The sequence below is a fragment of the Musa acuminata genome, chromosome BXJ3-9 (genome assembly GCF_036884655.1).
Source record: "Musa acuminata AAA Group cultivar baxijiao chromosome BXJ3-9, Cavendish_Baxijiao_AAA, whole genome shotgun sequence".
NCBI lineage: Eukaryota > Viridiplantae > Streptophyta > Magnoliopsida > Zingiberales > Musaceae > Musa > Musa acuminata.
In genome coordinates this window covers 45289927-45312006 of record NC_088357.1, presented here as the reverse complement: position 1 = coordinate 45312006, position 22080 = coordinate 45289927, and the positions used below count along the sequence as shown (strand labels likewise).

The 22080-nt window shown below is 32.2% G+C and overlaps 1 protein-coding gene and 2 long non-coding RNA genes across 3 annotated transcripts; 1 reads left to right on the top strand and 2 right to left on the bottom strand.

The window, feature by feature from the left end:
* Positions 1-3551: 3551 nt before the first annotated feature.
* On the bottom strand, positions 3552-4158 carry LOC135649103 (jacalin-related lectin 3-like). The gene is made up of 2 exons (XM_065167213.1): positions 3928-4158; positions 3552-3797 (listed from the first exon to the last, which is right to left on the bottom strand). Exons 1-2 carry the CDS (start codon positions 4156-4158, stop codon positions 3552-3554), a joined length of 477 nt encoding a protein of 158 aa, XP_065023285.1.
* Positions 4159-12679: 8521 nt separating this feature from the next.
* On the bottom strand, positions 12680-13635 carry LOC135648691 (uncharacterized). Its single transcript, XR_010501040.1, has 2 exons — positions 13565-13635; positions 12680-13419 (listed from the first exon to the last, which is right to left on the bottom strand). It is a non-coding gene; the product is annotated as an uncharacterized LOC135648691 (long non-coding RNA).
* Positions 13636-16528: 2893 nt separating this feature from the next.
* LOC135648538 (uncharacterized) lies at positions 16529-17488 on the top strand. Its single transcript, XR_010500988.1, has 3 exons — positions 16529-16656; positions 16801-17019; positions 17134-17488. It is a non-coding gene; the product is annotated as an uncharacterized LOC135648538 (long non-coding RNA).
* The last annotated feature ends 4592 nt before the right edge of the window (positions 17489-22080 follow it).

Here is a 22080-nt window from a genome sequence, read left to right as displayed (position 1 = left end):
AGTAGTTTCATCTTAAGCCTAAAATGATGTATACAATACAATAAAACGATAAAAATAAAAGCATCGAATCAATCTATTAACATCATGACATTTGGCTTGATACAAATATAAGGTTTTCTCAAGTGAGTGACACACCTACATGTATCTCAAATTTAGCGCAAAATATGATAGTTTTGTTCAAGGCTACGGTCCATAACAAATATAATGTAGTTTAGATTTTGACTTCAAAAATGGATGAGATAAAATAAATAGTAAAATTATAATTTTTATGATCGTATATTTATATGCTATAATTTATACCATATTAGCACTTGAAATTTATGATGCTATGCTTCTTTTCACAATTTCGATCTCTTTTAAAGAGTATATAAATGTATATATCTACCCTCCTTGTAATGGTCATCCACTTAGAAGAATTTGTTGATTATAAAAGGCTTGTTATGACTTTAAATAATCATGTCCAACATTATTTATCGAATTTACTTTTATGACGATGTCATCATGACTTCAATTGAGTATCTACGATATTTCTCTATTAAGGTATGACTATGACGATGTTATATCATATAAGTTAGTGAAGTACAAGTATTTCTTTATTGTTTTTAATTGATATATTGAGTTCGACTTATTATTATTACCGGATAGGCCCACGGTGTGTTTGAAATTCACAAATGTTAACAAAGAGACACGTCATATTATTAGTAGTGGCATATAATTGAAAATAGATTTTATTTCACACAACTCAAACAAACACCCAACTTAAACATAGATGCCAATAACAAATAGTTTCATCCTTATTCATCATGGCACACAAAGAGATAGATATTAAACACCCACTGCAAGAGTGGCACACATAGAGATAGAAATTAAACACCCTCTACAAGGGTTGGCTAAGCCAGCATCACGTAAACTCAAAAAGCATTGGGATATTCAGTAGTTGGATGACTAAAGAAGCTTTTAATCTCATCATATTTTATAGTAAAAGTGAAAATCTTATAATTTAATTTTTGATATTCATATGATAGTACTCTTTTATTATTTTCAAGAGAATGTTATTCCTCAAATCACTTAAATAATTGAAGAGATTGAATAATAAAATAACATTGATGAATTTCCACATGATGTTGGTATCGTCGCTAATGATCTTATAGAACAAACACAATAGGTAGTTTTGAGAATATCTCAAAAGAAAAAAAGATCTGTTATTTTTTTATTATTATGTGGTATATCTATAGGAATCATATTATGACATATTAATCAAATGGATATTTCATTATTTTCATAAGTGATGAAAAATAGTGATTTTGAAAATTGATATAGTGCAGAAAAAAAGAGTTGAAATCAATAAACCAGAATAGTAAATGAGAACTCATCGAATTACCTAATAACTATAAAAGAGTCTGTTATATAAACATGACTCAAAGAGTAATAACGAATGATATAAAAATCAAATATTTGGTCAAAATTTTTACTCATAAGGAAAGCATCGATCAAAACGAGATATTTTCTTTAGTTTTTTAAATAAACTTGTTAAGAATTGTCATGACATTAGTAACTTATTATGATTTGAGTTACATTATTTGAATGTAAAAATAAAATTTTTTTATGAAAATCTAGATTTATATAGATAACTTAAACGATTCGTATAGAAAATTAAAAAAAATAAAATTTGGTATGCAAATTTAGAAAATCCATTATGATATTAAACAAACTTCTACATAATCATGTATAAAGTTTTTTTATACTATTACTTTATTCAAATTTTAAAAAATACTATTGATCAATATTTAGATATGATAATTAGTAGGAGCTAATTTATTATATTGGTCTATATGTAGATAATATTTTTCTTACTAATAGGGATCATGGTTCATTGTACCAAACCAAAAAAAAAATTTCACAATGAATTTTAAGATAATTGATATGAATGAGGCATCTTACGTAATTAGTATTGAGATATTTAGTGATAGATATTAAGGATTGCTAGGGTTATCTTAAAAAATATCTATTAATCTAGTCATAGTGTGATTTAATATACAACTTTATTCAACAAATGATTAGATTAAAAATTTTGATCAAACCAAGTGTTTTTAAAATAACATAAAAAAATTTGATAAAGAAAAAATATTTATTATGTATGCGCAATTGAAATTCTATTATGCTCAGGCTTGTATCAAACCATATATCAATTTTGTAGTCAGAATACTGAATATATATTAGAGTTATCTGTTATAAAGAAAATAATATGATATATAGAAGAGATGAAGGATTATATGCTCACATATATGAGAATAGATTAGCTTGGAATAATAGTATTTTCAAATGTTGATTTTATAAATTACCTCGATAATAAGAAGTTCACTTTATATTTTATTATTAAGTAATATATTATTATATTTTTAATAATAAAAGCTGATTTTATGGTATGCTTTGAGGTTACCAATCAAACTTTATGATTGTAAAATTTTATCTCAGGACTTGATATGATCAGACTTAATTGTCAAGTCATTGAAGATAATTTGTGACATATCATAGTAGTTTTTTATATAAGAATAGCAAGTACTCTAGCAATTCTATGCATTATGATAAAAAATACTTGGTGGTTAAAGAAAAGAGTTTAGAAATAATTAATATCAATTAAAAACATGAGTTCTATTATAATTGATTTCTAATTCATTCACTTAAAACTTATAGTCTAAAGCAGTTGTAAAGAATATATTATTATGATTGGGTTTTTGAATAACCCATAAAAGATATGGTGATATATGTTTAAGTAGATATTATAATTGATCTTTTTATTTATGTAATTAAAATTATTTATTTCTGCTATCTTATTTATATTCATGCATGTACATATTATGATTGAATGTGCATAATAGGATTTTGATAAATAGATAAATTATAAGAGACATTTTTTACTATAATAGGAAGGACTAATAGCGTTATGGTATATAGAAGAAAGTATTAAATTTATGACAAACGATCGGTATGACTCACATTAGCAATTAGACTTAATGTGGTATTATTATGTTTATTAGACTTATTTACCTATTTTATAAAATTTATGTGCTTGTGTAAAATATTTTTTCAAAGATTTAGAATCTAATTAATAAAATTATTTTTAAATAATCTTTGTTTTATTATGATATGATTTCTTAAGATATGATATTGATGGGAGGGACTCTTTTTATTATAAACTTAATTAATCCTATCAAACTTGATTTATCAAATTTACTTTTGTGACAATCTCATGGCGACTTCAATTGAGTGTTTATGATATTGCTCAATTAAGGTACGACTATGGAGATGTTACACCATGTAAGTTAGTGAATTTATAGTAGGATGACTTAGAAGTGAGCATGGTAAGTTCGACTTATTATTACCGAATGGGCCAACAATGTGTTGAAAAGTCACAAACGTCACCAATGAGACACATCATAGCATTAATAAGATAGACTTTGTTTCACACTACTCAAACACACACCCAACTCAAACATAGATGCCAGTAACAGACAGTGGCATCCTTATTCATCATGGCACACAATGGTTGGTTAAGCCAGCATCACGTAGACTCCAAATGCAGTGAGATACTCTGTAGTTGCTTGTCCGAAGAAGCCCTTAATCTCGTCATATTCTACGTTGACTTCAAAAAAGGTTCCACCCCCACCTCCATATGGACCGTATGTCTTTCCAAGATTGGTGGTAAACGTGAGCTGAGAGACGCATGGAAATTCAGAACAGTCGTATTTGACATACCCAGAAACGGAGGTGAGGTATTCATCTTGCATGAGAGTAAACTGCAAGGCAATTAGAGCGATGATACATTTAGCGATTTATATATTTGATAGCAGGTATTAGTAGGAGGGAGGGGAAGGCAAAATAATAGATGCATGGATGGATGGATGGATGGAGGTCGGAGAGGCATGCCTGGAATAGTTCACCGCCGGGGCCTCCATATCTGGGAGTTACGCGAGTGGTTCCGTCGATGTCGAAGGTTATCTTAATGGAGTTTACGCATGAAGCAGCGCCAATGCTGATGCCAGTGATTTTGTCTGCAGGTTCCATGGCCCAACGAGACTCGTTGTCGCATGGACATTTGCGGACGCCCCCTCGGGCATGCGCGGCCGTCTTGATATGGTTTGAAGCCTGCACCACCATGCATCATCCATCACAAACCACAAAGAGTTAGAATAGAAACTGCAGTACTACAGAATAGATAGGCCTCCATCTAAAGGAAGCAAAGCTATATTCTTTCGGTGGAGGCAGAGTATCTATATAGCGTCTCTCTCACCATCAGCGAGCTTATGAAGGAAGGAACTCCTCTCACACCGGATGATATGCAAACACAGTCGACTCGATGGGGGGAGAGAGGATGGATGGATGGGGGGGTATTTATAGAACCAAAAGGTGCATCAAGTTGTCCAATATTTATGTATGAATGGAACTTGTATTACTTAAAGCATTGGATTCATATTGACCAATTATAGGTTGGATTACTTAAAATATGACTTCCAAGTAGTCAATCTCAATCCAAAGTCGGTAGAACTATTATCACTCCATGCTCATCTTCGTTTATAATACGAATGGTTTGCATTAAATCTTTATACGAATGATCCTATCTTCTACGTGTATTAACATCAAGCAGTCTCTCTTTTCTTTTTTTTCTTTCCTTCCTTTTCGGTTCAAACATGACTGTGCGATATCTTAACACCGCCTTCTTACCTTTGAATTCAAACTGGACAAAACAAATAGGGCTGATCATTTTCCACTGCATGCTGATCAGAAGACTCCCGGGAGTATTTTACTATTTTATTTTGATTAAAGAACTTTTACGAATAATACTCTTCTAGTCTTTCATTATGAATTTATGTTTGTCTCGTAGACCAATGGGCTTCGGTCATATTTAATTAAAATACCATAATAGCAATACTGTGGGCTTAATCTTCCAAGCCAAACTAGTGAAATTTGACATTGTAGATGATCCATTTCCATTCACCACACATTAGTATATCTATCTTGTATCTGTAAATAATGAATCTATTATTTCATACTTTTTTAACAGACTCCAAGCCAAACTATTGAAATTTGACGTTTAGGATGATCCATTCCCATTCACCACACATTAGTATATCTATCTTGTATCTAAAAACAATGAATCCATTATTTCATACTTTTTTAACAGACTTACTGTTGAAAATTTTAAGTTTCCAGTAGTAATAGAAGTTGAATTTAAACCAATTGTTGCTGATCCGATGGAGATACATGATTATGCCAATAGTTTTACTATATTTGAATCAAGATTTTAGTTTATATTTTTTTGTATCTTATTAAATATCGCAACAACAGTATGAGAACAACAAAGAAAGATTTTTTAACTTTTATCTTTTTATCTATTATTTTTATATTTTCATCCGTAAAATCGATAACATTAAGATAATTGATTTAAATTGAACTTCCATTACTCGAAACTTGAACTTTCCAATGAAGGATACATTATTTTCATATACCAGATAGATGTAATAGTGTGGTAGATGCGAATGGATCATCTTCAATGTCGAAGATTAAGCTCATAGTAATGCTTTGTTGTCTTTTAATTAAATATGTTATTCGTGGGCTACGTCCCTATGCCACACACAAGATAGTGCCAAGATATAAACCTTGCATCTTCATAGGATATTCTCTTGAACATAATACCTTTTGGTGCTATGAACCAAAAACTCAAAAAGTCTTTATTTCACGTTATGGTGTTTTTGTGGAGTCTGCCTTTCTATTTCAAAACCATGAGTCTTCTCCTATACAGGCCACTCTAACAACTATACATCACTGGAGTATTATATCGATCCCCTCAAACAAACTTCTTCCCACACCATCCAGTCCTTTTCTTCAAGATCCACACTCTTTTATTCTCTCGGTTCAACAGCTCCCCACTCCCTTCATTCCTTCTCTTCCTTTTTCACAAGCCTCCCCTACTACTGAAGTAATATCCTCAGAAATATAATAACCTTCTTTATCTATTGCCACTGATATACTTCAGCCTATCCCGACCCCTGTTGACGCCTCTCCACCACCCATACCAATAACACAACTTACAGTTCCTAGACATCTAATGACACCATGCTCAAAATATGGTATCTTTAAACCACGTTAGGTTCTCGACCTGCATGCTATCACCAAATCCTCTCCCGAGACCAATGAACCCACCACAATTACTTAAGTCCAAAAATCTCCTCACTAGCGTAAAGCCATGTGTGAAGAATATGATGCTCTACTCCATAACTCCACATGGACTCTTGTACCTTTTCATTCTACACAAAACATTATCGGGTGTAAATGGGTCTTCCGAATTAAACGGAACCCCAACAGGTCCATTGCTCGATATAAAGCACGATTAGTAGTCAAAGGGTTTCATCAATGATCTGGAGTTGACTTCACAAAGACTTTTAGTCCTATAGTTAAACCCACAACAATTCGCCTTATTCTAAGTTTGGCTATCTCCAAAGGCTGGCATTTACGACAACTGGATATTAACAATGCCTTTTTATAGGGGACTCTAACTGAAGATATCGTTATGTAGCAACCCCCTGGCTTTGTTCATCACTAGTATCCGAGACATGTCTGTAAATTATAAAAAGTCATTTATGGACTCCGTCAAGCTCCAAGAGCTTGGTATACTGAACTTGGATCGTTTCTAATATCAACTGGCTTCATCAACTCCAAGTATGATACCTCTTTATTCCTACGATAACAACATGGAAATACAATATATCTTCTAGTATATATAGATGATATTACTGTTATAGGCAATGATCCCTTGGAGATTCAGACATTTTTAAAGCAATTGGCTGATCGATTCTCTCTCAAAGACCCTTGAGCTACTTTCTGGGAATGGAAGCAACATTTACATCCTCAGGTCTCCTTCTCTCACAAAGAAAGTATATTCAAAACTTATTATAAAAGACAAATATGCAGGATACGAAAGAAGTTGCTACTCCTCTCTCTACTAGTGAATCACTCAAATTATGTGATGATAGCCCTACCACGGACTCAACTCAATACTGACAAGTACTTGGCTCCTTACAGTACTTGGCTCTCACCCGTTCAGATATCTCATTTGCAGTCAATAAATTATCTCAATACATGCACCAGCCTTCTTCTACTATGCGTTGGCCTGCGGTTAAATGAATTTTGTGGTATCTTAAAGCCACCCTTAATCATGGTCTCTTTTTCTATAAAACCACTCCACTTTATCTCCATACCTTTGCTGATGATGATTGGGCGAGAAACTTTGATGATAGAACCTCCACGTCAGGGTATGTCATCTTTCTTGGATCTAATCCAATAAGTTGAAGTTCTAAGAAGCAAAAGATAGTGGCCTGGTCTACAACTGAAGCTGATTATCATGCTATTGCTACCACTGTCGCTAAACTCAATTGGGTCACAATTCTCCTCAAGGAACTCAAAGTCAGCTCTACCCATACTCTTATAATATATTATGACAATGTTGGAGCTACCTACTTATGTGTCAATCTAGTGTTTCACTCAAGCATGAAACACATTACCATCGACTTTCAACTAGCAGACTCACTCACGAAGCCCGCAAACTATTTTTGTTGCATCGGTCCAAGATCGATATCCTTGACGGGAGCTCGATCTTTCCTTGACGGGAGCTCGATTTTGCCGGGGGCATGATAACAGAGAGATTTTCTCAACTGCATAGCAGATGAGATTTCCTCAATTGCATGAGGAAATCTCTCTGCACAGTTAAAGAAATCTTCTCTTTCATCGTGTATAAATAGACTTTATGTGATACTAACTGAAATATGCTTTTCTCTTTTCCTTTACAATTTCATTTTCATTCTCTTATTTTATTGATTGTATTTCCAATAATAAGTGTCAAATTCATGAGGAAACAAACCTCTTTGCAACAAGACAGTTTTCATCATCAGATTGGATCTTATTTACAACACCTATAGATTCTCTTGAAGGTAAGTCTATCGGATCCCAAGTGTGAGTTTTGGTGAATGCATCATATTCTTCATCTGTATCCTTTTTAATTGAGTCAAAGGTTCATATGCCTTTTCAGAATGATGAAGAATACTGGTATGAGAATTTATCTTGAAAGGAGCCGTAGTTGGACTATCGAATTGAGATCTCCTCAACTATGTTGAAGAGATGTCGTAAATCTATTGAGGAAAATCCTTCTCTGTCAGAAAAACTCTTTCTAACATGTATAAATAAGGAGTATTGTATTGTTTCAACTCAATGTATTCTTTTCATTTGTATTTTATTTCTATCAAATTCTTCTAGACATTGTCACTAAAACTCCATAATTGTCATATACTAATAACTTGTTCAGGTCTTTTTACAAGAGAGAAAGAGAGGAAATTAAAAAAAAGAATTTATTTTTTTATTTTTCTTTGTTATTCTCATACTGTTGTTGTAATGATATTTACAAAGATAAAGAAAATATCGACTAAAATATTAATTCAAATATAAGAAAACTATTGGCATAATCATGTATCTATAAGTCCTATTATAAATTCACTAACTTATATGATGTAACATCTCCATAGTCGTACCTTAATTGAGCAATATTTAATTAATTTTAAAAAAAAATTAATAGTCAATATTTAATTTAAATTGAGTAGATATTCGATGGATACATTCATATATAGATGACATCTTAATCTTAAAAAACATTCAAACTTTCATAGTGACCATTTAAGTGTTTGAAAGAATTCAATACTTCTCCTACTGGGAGTCATTAAAATTAATATAACATCAAAGTCATTATTTAAAACTTCACAATCGTTCTTTAGTTGATCTTTCCACCCATGTACACCAACTCGATTATCCTCTCTATATAACCAACATGGGACATATTGAATGCACCAAGATTAGAATCCATAATACATAGATTGGCATGTATGCATCTCATATCACATAACATATCAGAAATCATATTCTAGCCTTTCAATTATGTCGAAGTATGCACGACTATTGACTTCATTTGGTCATATTTTAATTAAAACACACGCAAAAAGTATGATTTTGATCTTCCAAGCCAAACTAACATTATTTATTGGGTTAATAATAATAATAATAATAATAATAATAATTTATTGTTATTATAATTATTTATGCTCCTCCTCTTTTCAAATATGACTTGAGAGCCCGTCCAAATGCATTATTTGAAATTTCATCATGACTATCGGATTTTTATTTTGAATGACAATATATTCAAATATTAGTAGTTTCATCTTAAGCCTAAAATGATGTATACAATACAATAAAACGATAAAAATAAAAGCATCGAATCAATCTATTAACATCATGACATTTGGCTTGATACAAATATAAGGTTTTCTCAAGTGAGTGACACACCTACATGTATCTCAAATTTAGCGCAAAATACGATAGTTTTATTCAAGGCTACGGACCATAACAAATATAATGTAGTTTAGATTTTGACTTCAAAAATGGATGAGATAAAATAAATAGTAAAATTATAATTTTTATGATCGTATATTTATATGCTATAATTTATACCATATTAGCACTTGAAATTTATGATGCTATGCTTCTTTTCACAATTTCGATCTCTTTTAAAGAGTATATAAATGTATATATCTACCCTCTTGGTCATCCACTTAGAAGAATTTGTTGATTATAAAAGGCTTGTTATGACTTTAAATAATCATGTCCAACATTATTTATCGAATTTACTTTTACGATGATGTCATCATGACTTCAATTGAGTATCTACGATATTTCTCTATTAAGGTATGACTATGACAATGTTATATCATATAAGTTAGTGAAGTACAAGTATTTCTTTATTGTTTTTAATTGATAATTGAGTTCGACTTATTATTATTACCGGATAGGCCCACGGTGTCTTTGAAAGTCACAAATGTTAACAAAGAGACACGTCATATTATTAGTAGTGGCATATAATTGAAAATAGATTTTATTTCACACAACTCAAACAAACACCCAACTTAAACATAGATGCCAATAACAAATAGTTTCATCCTTATTCATCATGGCACACAAAGAGATAGATATTAAACACCCACCGCAAGAGTGGCACACATAGAGATAGAAATTAAACACCCTCTACAAGGGTTGGCTAAGCCAGCATCACGTAAACTCCAAAAGCATTGGGATATTCAGTAGTTGGATGACTAAAGAAGCTTTTAATCTCATCATATTTTATAGTAAAAGTGAAAATCTTATAATTTAATTTTTGATATTCATATGATAGTACTCTTTTATTATTTTCAAGAGAATGTTATTCCTCAAATCACTTAAAGAATTGAAGAGATTGAATAATAAAATAACATTGACGAATTTCCACATGATGTTGGTATCGTCGCTAATGATCTTATAGAACAAACACAATAGGTAGTTTTGAGAATATCTCAAAAGAAAAAAAGATTTGTTATTTTTTTATTATTATGTGGTATATCTATAGGAATCATATTATGACATATTAATCAAATGGATATTTCATTATTTTCATAAGTGATGAAAAATAGTGATTTTGAAAATTGATATAGTGCAGAAAAAAAGATTTGAAATCAATAAACCAGAATAGTAAATGAGAACTCATCGAATTACCTAATAACTATAAAAGAGTCTGTTATATAAACATGACTCAAAGAGTAATAACGAATGATATAAAAATCAGATATTTGGTCAAAATTTTTACTCATAAGGAAAGCATCGATCAAAACGAGATATTTTCTTTAGTTTTTTAAATAAACTTGTTAAGAATTGTCATGACAATAGTAGCTTATTATGATTTGAGTTACATTATTTGAATGTAAAAATAAAATTTTTTTATGAAAATCTAGATTTATATAGATAACTTAAACGATTCGTATTGAAAATAAAAAAAAATAAAATTTGGTATGCAAATTTAGAAAATCCATTATGATATTAAACAAACTTCTACATAATCATGTATAAAGTTTTTTATACTATTACTTTATTCATATTTTAAAAAATACTATTGATCAATATTTAGATATGATAATTAGTAGGAGCTAATTTATTATATTAGTCTATATGTAGATAATATTTTTCTTACTAATAGGGATCATGGTTCATTCTACCAAACCAAAAACAAATTTCACAATGAATTTTAAGATAATTGATATGAATGAGGCATCTTACGTAATTAGTATTGAGATATTTAGTGATAGATATTAAAGATTGCTAGGGTTATCTTAAAAACTATCTATTAATCTAGTCATAGTGTGATTTAATATACAACTTTATTCAACAAATGATTAGATTAAAAATTTTGATCAAACAAAGTGTTTTTAAAATAACATAAAAAAATCTGATAAAGAAAAAATATTTATTATGTATACGCAATTGAAATTCTATTATGCTCAAGCTTGTATCAAACCATATATCAATTTTGTAGTCAGAATACTGAATATATATTAGAGTTATCTGTTACGAAGAAAATAATATGATATATAGAAGAGACGAAGGATTATATGCTCACATATATGAAAATAGATTAGCTTGGAATAATAGTATTTTCAAATGTTGATTTTATAAATTACCTCGATAATAAGAAGTCCACTTTATATTTTATTATTAAGTAATATATTATTATATTTTTAATAATAAAAGCTGATTTTATGGTATGCTTTGAGGTTACTAATCAAACTTTATGATTGTAAAATTTTATCTCAGGACTTGATATGATCAGACTTAATTGTCAAGTCATTGAAGATAATTTGTGAAATATCATAGTAGTTTTTTATATAAGAATAGCAAGTACTCTAGCAATTCTATGCATTATGGTAAAAAATACTTGGTGGTTAAAGAAAAGAGTTTAGAAATAATTAATATCAATTAAAAACATGAGTTCTATTATAATTGATTTCTAATTCATTCACTTAAAACTTATAGTCTAAAGCAGTTGTAAAGAATATATTATTATGATTGGGTTTTTGAATAACCCATAAAAGATATGGTGATATATGTTTAAGTAGATATTATAATTGATCTTTTTATTTATGTAATTAAAATGATTTATTTTTGCTATCTTATTTATATTCATGCATGTACATATTATGATTGAATGTGCATAATAGGATTTTGATAAATAGATAAATTATAAGAAACATTTTTTAGTATAATAGAAAGGACTAATAGCGTTATGGTATATAGAAGAAAGTATTAAATTTATGACAAACGATCGGTATGACTCACATTAGCAATTAGACTTAATGTGGTATTATTATGTTTATTAGACTTATTTACCTATTTTATAAAATTTATGTGCACGTGTAAAATATTTTTTTCAAAGATTTAGAATCTAATTAATAAAATTATTTTTAAATAATCTTTGTTTTATTATGATATGATTTCTTAAGATATGATATTGATTGGAGGGACTCTTTTTATTATGAACTTAATTAATCCTATTAAACTTGATTTATCAAATTTACTTTTGTGACAATCTCATGGCGACTTCAATTGAGTGTTTATGATATTGCTCAATTAATGTACGACTATGGAGATGTTACACCATGTAAGTTAGTGAATTTATAGTAGGATGACTTAGAAGTGAGCATGGTAAGTTCGACTTATTATTACCGAATGGGCCAACAATGTGTTGAAAAGTCACAAACGTCACCAATGAGACACATCATAGCATTAATAAGATAGACTTTATTTCACACTACTCAAACACACACCCAACTCAAACATAGATGCCAGTAACAGACATTGGCATCCTTATTCATCATGGCACACAGAGATAGAGATAGATAGTCAACACCCTCCACAAGGGTTGGCTAAGCCAGCATCACGTAGACTCCAAATGCAGTGAGATACTCTGTAGTTGCTTGTCCGAAGAAGCCCTTAATCTCGTCATATTCTACGTTGACTTCAAAAAAGGTTCCACCCCCACCTCCATATGGACCGTATGTCTTTCCAAGATTGGTGGTAAACGTGAGCTGAGAGACGCATGGAAATTCAGAACAGTCGTATTTGACATACCCAGAAACGGAGGTGAGGTATTCATCTTGCATGAGAGTAAACTGCAAGGCAATTAGAGCGATGATACATTTAGCGATTTATATATTTGATAGCAGGTATTAGTAGGAGGGAGGGGAAGGCAAAATAATAGATGCATGGATGGATGGATGGATGGAGGTCGGAGAGGCATGCCTGGAATAGTTCACCGCCGGGGCCTCCATATCTGGGAGTTACGCGAGTGGTTCCGTCGATGTCGAAGGTTATCTTAATGGAGTTTACGCATGAAGCAGCGCCAATGCTGATGCCAGTGATTTTGTCTGCAGGTTCCATGGCCCAACGAGACTCGTTGTCGCATGGACATTTGCGGACGCCCCCTCGGGCATGCGCGGCCGTCTTGATATGGTTTGAAGCCTGCACCACCATGCATCATCCATCACAAACCACAAAGAGTTAGAATAGAAACTGCAGTACTACAGAATAGATAGGCCTCCATCTAAAGGAAGCAAAGCTATATTCTTTCGGTGGAGGCAGAGTATCTATATAGCGTCTCTCTCACCATCAGCGAGCTTATGAAGGAAGGAACTCCTCTCACACCGGATGATATGCAAACACAGTCGACTCGATGGGGGGAGAGAGGATGGATGGATGGGGGGGTATTTATAGAACCAAAAGGTGCATCAAGTTGTCCAATATTTATGTATGAATGGAACTTGTATTACTTAAAGCATTGGATTCATATTGACCAATTATAGGTTGGATTACTTAAAATATGACTTCCAAGTAGTCAATCTCAATCCAAAGTCGGTAGAACTATTATCACTCCATGCTCATCTTCGTTTATAATACGAATGGTTTGCATTAAATCTTTATCTATCTTGTATCTGTAAATAATGAATCTATTATTTCATACTTTTTTAACAGACTCCAAGCCAAACTATTGAAATTTGACGTTTAGGATGATCCATTCCCATTCACCACACATTAGTATATCTATCTTGTATCTAAAAACAATGAATCCATTATTTCATACTTTTTTAACAGACTTACTGTTGAAAATTTTAAGTTTCCAGTAGTAATAGAAGTTGAATTTAAACCAATTGTTGCTGATCCGATGGAGATACATGATTATGCCAATAGTTTTACTATATTTGAATCAAGATTTTAGTTTATATTTTTTTGTATCTTATTAAATATCGCAACAACAGTATGAGAACAACAAAGAAAGATTTTTTAATTTTTATCTTTTTATCTATTATTTTTATATTTTCATCCGTAAAACGATAACATTAAGATAATTGATTTAAATTTAACTTCCATTACTCGAAACTTGAACTTTCCAATGAAGGATATATTATTTTCATATACCAGATAGATGTAATAGTGTGATAGATGGGAATGGATCATCTTCAATGTCGAAGATTAAGCTCATAGTATTGTTTTGCTGTCTTTTAATTAAATATGAACGAAGCCCAATGGTGTAGGAGACAAACATAAATGCATAATGAAAGACTAGAAGAGTATTATTCTTTTATGCATAATTAAATAATGACTTTGATGTCATATTAATTTTAATAACCCCAGCAGGATTAGTATGAAATTCTTTCAAAAAAAGTAAATGGTTTATCTTATGTATCTATTGAATAACCTCAGCAGGATTAGAATGGAATTTTGATGCATAATTCTTTCAACAAAGTAAATGGTTAATTTTAATAACTCCAGTAGGAAAGTTTGGTTTTTATATTAAGATATCATCCATGTATCTATTGAATATCCACTCGATTTAAATTAAATATTGACTATCAATTTTTTTCAAAATAATTATAGATTAATATTAAAATCTCGAAAGTGAAAGATCTAGGTCCATTTACCGTAACATCATCGATTTTACTAACGAAAATATAAAAATAATAGGTAAACAAGTAAAAAAAAAAAATATTATTCTCATACTGTTGTTGTGATATTTAACAAGATAAAAAAATATAAACTAAAATATTGATTTAAATATAGCAAAACTATTGGTATAATCATGTATCTCCATGTAAATTGGTAATAATTAGTTTAAATTCAACTTTTATTTCTACTCAAACTTGGACTTTCCAACAGTCCAATTTGAAGGATACATTATTTTCAGGTGCAAGATAGATGTAATAGTTTGGTGGATGGGAATGGATCATATAATATGTCCAATTTCACTAGTTTGGCTTGGAAGATTAAACTCACAGTATTTATTGCTTTGCTGGTCTTTTAATTAAATATGACCAAAGCCCAAATATCAGGAAGACAAACATAAATGCAAAAGACTAGAAGAGTATTATTCTTGTCTGAAGTCTTAAATAATGACTTTGAGGATTAGCATTGAATTCTTCCAAACACGTAAATGGTTATTATGAAAGTTTGAATGTTTTTTAGATTAAGATGCCATTCAAACATAGATGTATATTTAAATTAAATATTGACTATCAATTTTTTTTTAAACTAATTATATATTACCTTTGTAGTTAGACCTTCTTATTATATGGTATCTAGATTTCAAAATTTTATATTAAAATTCCTATAATTATAAAAGTAAAACATCTAAGTCAATTTATCCTAATGTTGTCAATTTTATTGATAAAAATATAAAAATAATAGGTAAAAAAATAAAACTTTTTTTTTAAAAATCTTTCTTTGTTGTTCTCATACTGTTTTTGCGATATTTAAGAAGATACAAAAAAATATAAACTAAAATCTTGATTCAAATATAGTAAAACTATTGGCATAATCATGTATCTCCATCGAGGATCGGTAACAATCGGTTTAAATTCAACTTACATTACTACTCTGAAACTTGAACTTTCCAACAGTAAGTATGCTAAAAAAGTATGAAATAATAGTATGATCATTTGAAGGATTCATTATTTTCAGATACAATACTAATGTGGTGAATGGGAATGGATCATCTACGATGGCAAATTTCACTAGTTTGGCTTGGAAGATTAAGCTCATAGTATTGCTTTTCTGATCTTTTAATTAAATATGACAAACATAAATTCATAATGAAAGACTAGAAGAGTATTGTTCTTACTAGTTCTTTAATAAAAAATAAAATAGTAAAAGACTCCCGGGAGTCTTCTGATCAGCTTGAATTAATAGTGAAATCCACATTGGTTCTTAAATTTTTAAAACCATGGAAAACTCTTTCCAGTTCTCTCTCCTCAAAACCAATGGAAAACCACAGTGATAAGAGAAAGAGAGATTTGGATTAATCGAAGACCAGCATGGAGTGATAATATTTCTATTGACTTGGAAGTCATATTCTAAGTAATCCAACAGACTAAACTATAAATGGTCATTATGAATCCAAAGCTTTAATTTTTATGTTATCGATGATGTTATCCACACATAAACCTAACTAAAGAGAAGAAAACAGCAAAGAACTCAATCCTCTCGGTTTGAAGTAAAACATTGACTTGGAAGCGGTCCCCTTACTGCTTCTTTCTTTCTGTATTGTTGTTACAAGTTCCATTCATACATAAATATCGGACAACTTGATGCACCTTTTGGTTCTATAAATACCCCCCCATCCATCCTCTCTCTCCCCATCGAGTCGAGTGTGTTTGCATATCATCCGGTGTGCGAGGAGTTCCTTCATTCATAAGCTCGCTGATGGTGAGAGAGACGCTATATAGATACTCTGCCTCCACCGAAATAATATAGCTTTGCTTCCTTTAGAGGGAGGCCTATCTATTATGTAGTACTGCAGTTTCTATTCTACTCTATGTGGTTTCTGATGGATGATGCATGGTGTTGCAGGCTTCCAACCTGATCAAGACGGCCGCGCATGCCCGAGGGGGCGTCCCCAAATGTCCATGCGGCAACGAGTCTCGTTGGGCCATGGAACCTGCAGACAAAATCACTGGCATCAGCATTGGCGCTGCTTCATGCGTAAACTCCATTAAGATAACCTTCGACATCGACGGAACCACTCGCGTAACTCCCAGATATGGAGGCCCCGGCGGTGAACTATTCCAGGCATGCCTCTCCAACCTCCATGCATCTATTCTTTTGCCTTCCCCTCCCTCCTTCTAATACCTGCTATGAAATATATAAGTCGCTAAATCTATCATCGCTCTAATTGCCTCGCAGTTTAGTCTGATGCAAGATGAATACCTCACCTCCGTTTCTGGGTATGTCAAACACGACTGTTCTGAATTTCCATGTGTATCTCAACTCACGTTTACCACCAATCTTGCAAAGACATACGGTCCATATGGAGGTGGGGGTGGAACCTTTTTCGAAGTCAATGTAGAATATGACGAGATTAAGGGCTTCTTTGGCCATGCAACTGAAGAGTATCTCACTGCATTTGGAGTCTACGTGATGCTGGCTTAGCCAACCCTTGTGTGCCATGATGAATAAGGATGCCAATGTCTGTTACTGGCATCTATGTTTGAGTTAGGTGTGTGTTTTAGTAGTGTGAAATAAAGTCTATCTTCTGTCACTACTAATAATGTGATGCGTCTCATTGATAACATTTTCGACTTTTGAACACATCGTAGGCCCATCCGATAATAATAAGTCTAACTCTACATGCCAACTTCTAAGTCACCCTATTATAAACAAGAGGGAAATTCTTGTGCTTCACCAACTTATATGATCTAATATCTGCAAATATGTGCCATAATAGAGCAAATAGATTGTTTCGACCCCTATGCTTCCAACCAACCAAACAAGACACTTCACAGCTTGTACAATTTGTATCTTAAAAAATCATCAAAAAAACATCGATAAACATAATCTAAGAGGGTCATGGACGTGCATCAACAATCCCTTAACACGACAATGAAACCTTCAATAACTCAACTAAAGCTCTAATAACTCAACCAATCCTTTTAACATGCCAATTCGTAAATCTAGTATTGCGATTTTATGCCACTCCCTCCGAGTCCACTTGATTGTTTAATCGATTGATTGTTATTATTCACGATGAAATTTCATGTCAGATTTAAATAATGATTTTGGATAGGTTCTCATGAAATTTCAAATATTGACTTTAGACAGGCTCTCAAGTCAGATTAAAGGACCATGGAGCATAACTATTATTGTTATTATTCACATCTTCTAAAACTACATGAAGATGTGAATAAGGGTGATATATTTAGTTATCAGTAATTCTAAGTTCCAAAACAAAGAAGGAGAAACAAAGTGGACTGATGTGAGATATTAATGTGGTGGATGTGATATTAATGTGGACTGATCATCGGCACAGTCAAATTTCAGCTTGGCTGGGAAGATTAAACTCATACGTTTGCTGGTCTTACAATTGAATATGACCCGAGCCCGATGGTCTTTTAATTAAATGCATAATGAACATTTTGTTCTGGAAGATTAGAATATTATTCTTACTGGTCCTTTAATAAAAATAAGAAAAAGTAAAAGGTTCCCCGGAGTCATCTTTGTTTCATTCATAATTCATTGTTTATAGTGATTTTATGAAAGATGAGAAGAAAGAAGAAGATGATCTAGTTCTTCTTATAAATTAGCATCATTATATTTTTCGGATTCAACGATGACACACCTACAACCCAGATAAAGATATTCTGAATGACATTGACAAGTATGCATCGTATATTTAATCTATCATTATTTAATTTTAATTTTGAACATTAAAATTTTTCATAGAACAGTAGAATAATCAGGATTTTTATTTTTACAATGAAAACTCTATCTCATCCTAAAAATTTAAGCATTGGATTCATATTGACCATTTATAGTTAAGTCTGTTGGATTATTAAAATATGACTTCCAAGTCAATAGAAATATTATCACTCCATGCCGGTCTTCGATTAATCCAAATCTCTCTTTCTCTTATCACTGTGGTTTTCCATGGTTTTGAAGAGAGAGAACTGGAAAGAGAGAGAAGTGGATGAGAGGCATTAATATATAAGAACCAATGTGGATTTCATTATGAATTCAAGCTGATCAGAAGACTCCCGGGAGTCTTTTACTATTTTATTTTTATTAAAGAACTAGTGAGAATAATACTCTTCTACTCTTTCATTATGCATTTATGTTTGTATCCCAAGACCAGCAAGCAATACGATGAGCTTAATCTTCCAAGCCAAGCTTGTGAAATTTGACTTTGTAGATGATACATTCCCACATCCACAATTTTTCGACAGACTTGACTGTTGGAAAGTTCTAGGTTCGAATAGTAATCTAATCAAAGTTTGAATTTAAGCCAATTGTTACATGGACTTTTAGATACATGATTATGCCAATAGTTTTCTTATATTTGAATTAATATTTTAGTCGATATTTTCTTTATCTTCGTAAATATCATTACAACAACAGTATGAGAATAACAAAGAAAAATACAAAAATAAATTCTTTTTTTTAATTTCCTCTCTTTCTCTCTTGTAAGAAGACCTGAATAAGTTATTAGTATATGACAATTATGGAGTTTTAGTGACAATGTCTAGAAGAATTTGATAGAAATAAAATACAAATGAGAAGAATACATTGAGTTGAAACAATACAATACTCCCTATTTATACATGTTAGAAAGAGTTTTTCTCAACAGAGAAGGATTTTCCTCAATAGATTTACGACATCTCTTCAACATTGTTGAGGAGATCTCAATTCGATAGTCCAACTACGGCTCCTTTCAAGATAAATTCTCATACCAGTATTCTTCATCATTCTGAAAAGGCATATGAACCTTTGACTCAATTAAAAAGGATACAGATGAAGAACATGATGCATTCACCAAAACTCACACTTCGGATCCGATAGACTTACCTTCAAGAGAATCTATAGGGGTTGTAAGTAAGATCCAATCTGATGATGAAAACTGTCTTGTTGCAAAGAGGTTTGTTTCCTCATGAATTTGACACTTATTATTGGAAATACAATCAATAAAATAAAAGAATGAAGAATGAAATTATAAAGGAAAAAAGAAAAGCACATTTCAATTAGTATTATATGAAGTCTATTTATACATGATGAAAGAGAGATTTCCTCATGCAGTTGAGAAAATCTCTCTATTATCATGCCCCCGGCAAGATCGAGCTAATATCGATTTTGGACCGATGCAACAAAAATAGTTTGCGGGCTAGAGGCTTCGTGAGTGAGTCTACTAGTTGATTAGCCGTATGGACATGAGAGACACGAAATTGATGTCTGACAACTTGATTTTGCACGAAGTGAAAGTCGATGGTAATATGTTTCATGCGTGAGTAGAACACTGGATTGACACATAAGTAGGTAGCTTCAACATTGTCATAATATATTGTAGGAGTATGGGTAGAGCTGACTTTGAGTTCCTTGAGGAGATTTGTGACCCAATTGAGTTTAGCAGCAGCGGTAGCAATAGAATGATATTTAGTTTTAGTTGTAGACCGAGCCACTATCTTTTGCTTCTTAGAACTCCAACTGATTGGATTAGACCCAAGAAAGACGATATACCCTAACGTGGTGGTTCTATCATCAAAGTGTCCCGCCCAATCAGCATCAGCAAAGGCATGGAGATAAAGTGGAGTGGTTTTGTAGAAAAAGAGACCATGATTAAGGGTGTCTTTAAGATACCACAAAATTCATTTAACCGCAGACCAACGCATAGCAGAAGGATGGTGCATATATTGAGATAATTTATTGACTGCAAATGAGATATCTGAACGGGTGAGAGACAAGTACTGTAAGGAGCCAAGTACCTGTCGGTATTGAATTGAGTTGAGTCCGTGGTAGGGCTGCCATCACATATAATTTGAGTGATTCATTAGTAGAGAGAGGAGTAGTAACTTCTTTTGCATCCTGCATATTTGTCTTTTATAATAAATCTTGAATATACTTTCTCTCATGAATATACTTTCTCTATGAGAGGAGGAGATCTGAGGATGTAAATGTTGCTTCCACTCCCAGAAAGTAGCTCAAGGGTCCTAAATCTTTGAGGGAGAATCGATCAACCAATTGCTTTAAAAATGTTTGAATCTCCAAGGGATCATTGCCTATAACAATAATATCATCTACATATACTAGAAGATATATTGTATTTCCATGTTATTGTCGTAGGAATAAAGAGATATCAGACTTGGAGTTGATGAAGCCAGTTCAATATACCAAGCTCTTGGAGCTTGATGGAGTCCATAAATGACTTTTTGTAATTTGCAGACATGTCTCGGATACTGGTGATGAACAAAGCTAAGGGGTTGCTGCATAAAGACATCTTCAGTTAGAGTCCCCTATAAAAAGGCATTGTTAATATCCAGTTGTCGTAAATGCCAGCCTTTGGAGATAGCCAAACTTAGAATAAGGCAAATTGTTGTGGGTTTAACTATAGGACTAAAAGTCATTGTGAAGTCAACTCCAGATCATTGATGAAACCCTTTGACTACTAATCGTGCTTTATATCGAGCAATGGACCTGTTGGGGTTCCGTTTAATTTGGAAGACCCATTTACACCCGATGATGTTTTGTGTAGGATGAAAAGGTACAAGAGTCCATGTGGAGTTATGGAGTAGAGCATCATATTCTTCACACATGGCTTTACGCTAGTGAGGAGATTTTTGGACTTAAGTAATTGTGGTGGGTTCATTGGTCTCGGGAGAGGATTTGGTGATAGCATGCAGGTCGAGAACCTAACGTGGTTTAAAGATACCACTTTTTGAGCGTGGTGTCATTAGATGTCTAGGAACTGTAAGTTGTGTTATTGGTATGGGTGGTGGAGAGGCGTCAACAGGGGTCGGGATAGGCTGAAGTATATTAGTGGCACTAGATAAAGAAGGTTATTGTATTTCTGAGGATATTACTTCAGTAGTAGGGGAGGCTTGTGAAGAAGGAAGAGAAGGAATGAAGGGAGTGGGGAGCTGTTGAACCGGGAGAATAAAAGAGTGTGGATCTTGAAGAAAAGGACTGGATGGTGTGGGAAGAAGTTTGTTTGAGGGGATCGATAGAATACTCCAGTGATGTATAGTTGTTAGAGTGGCCTGTATGGGAGAAGACTTATGGTTTTGAAATAGAAAGGCAGACTCCACAAAAACACCATAACGTGAAATAAAGACTTTTTGAGTTTTTGGTTCGTAGCACCAAAAGGCA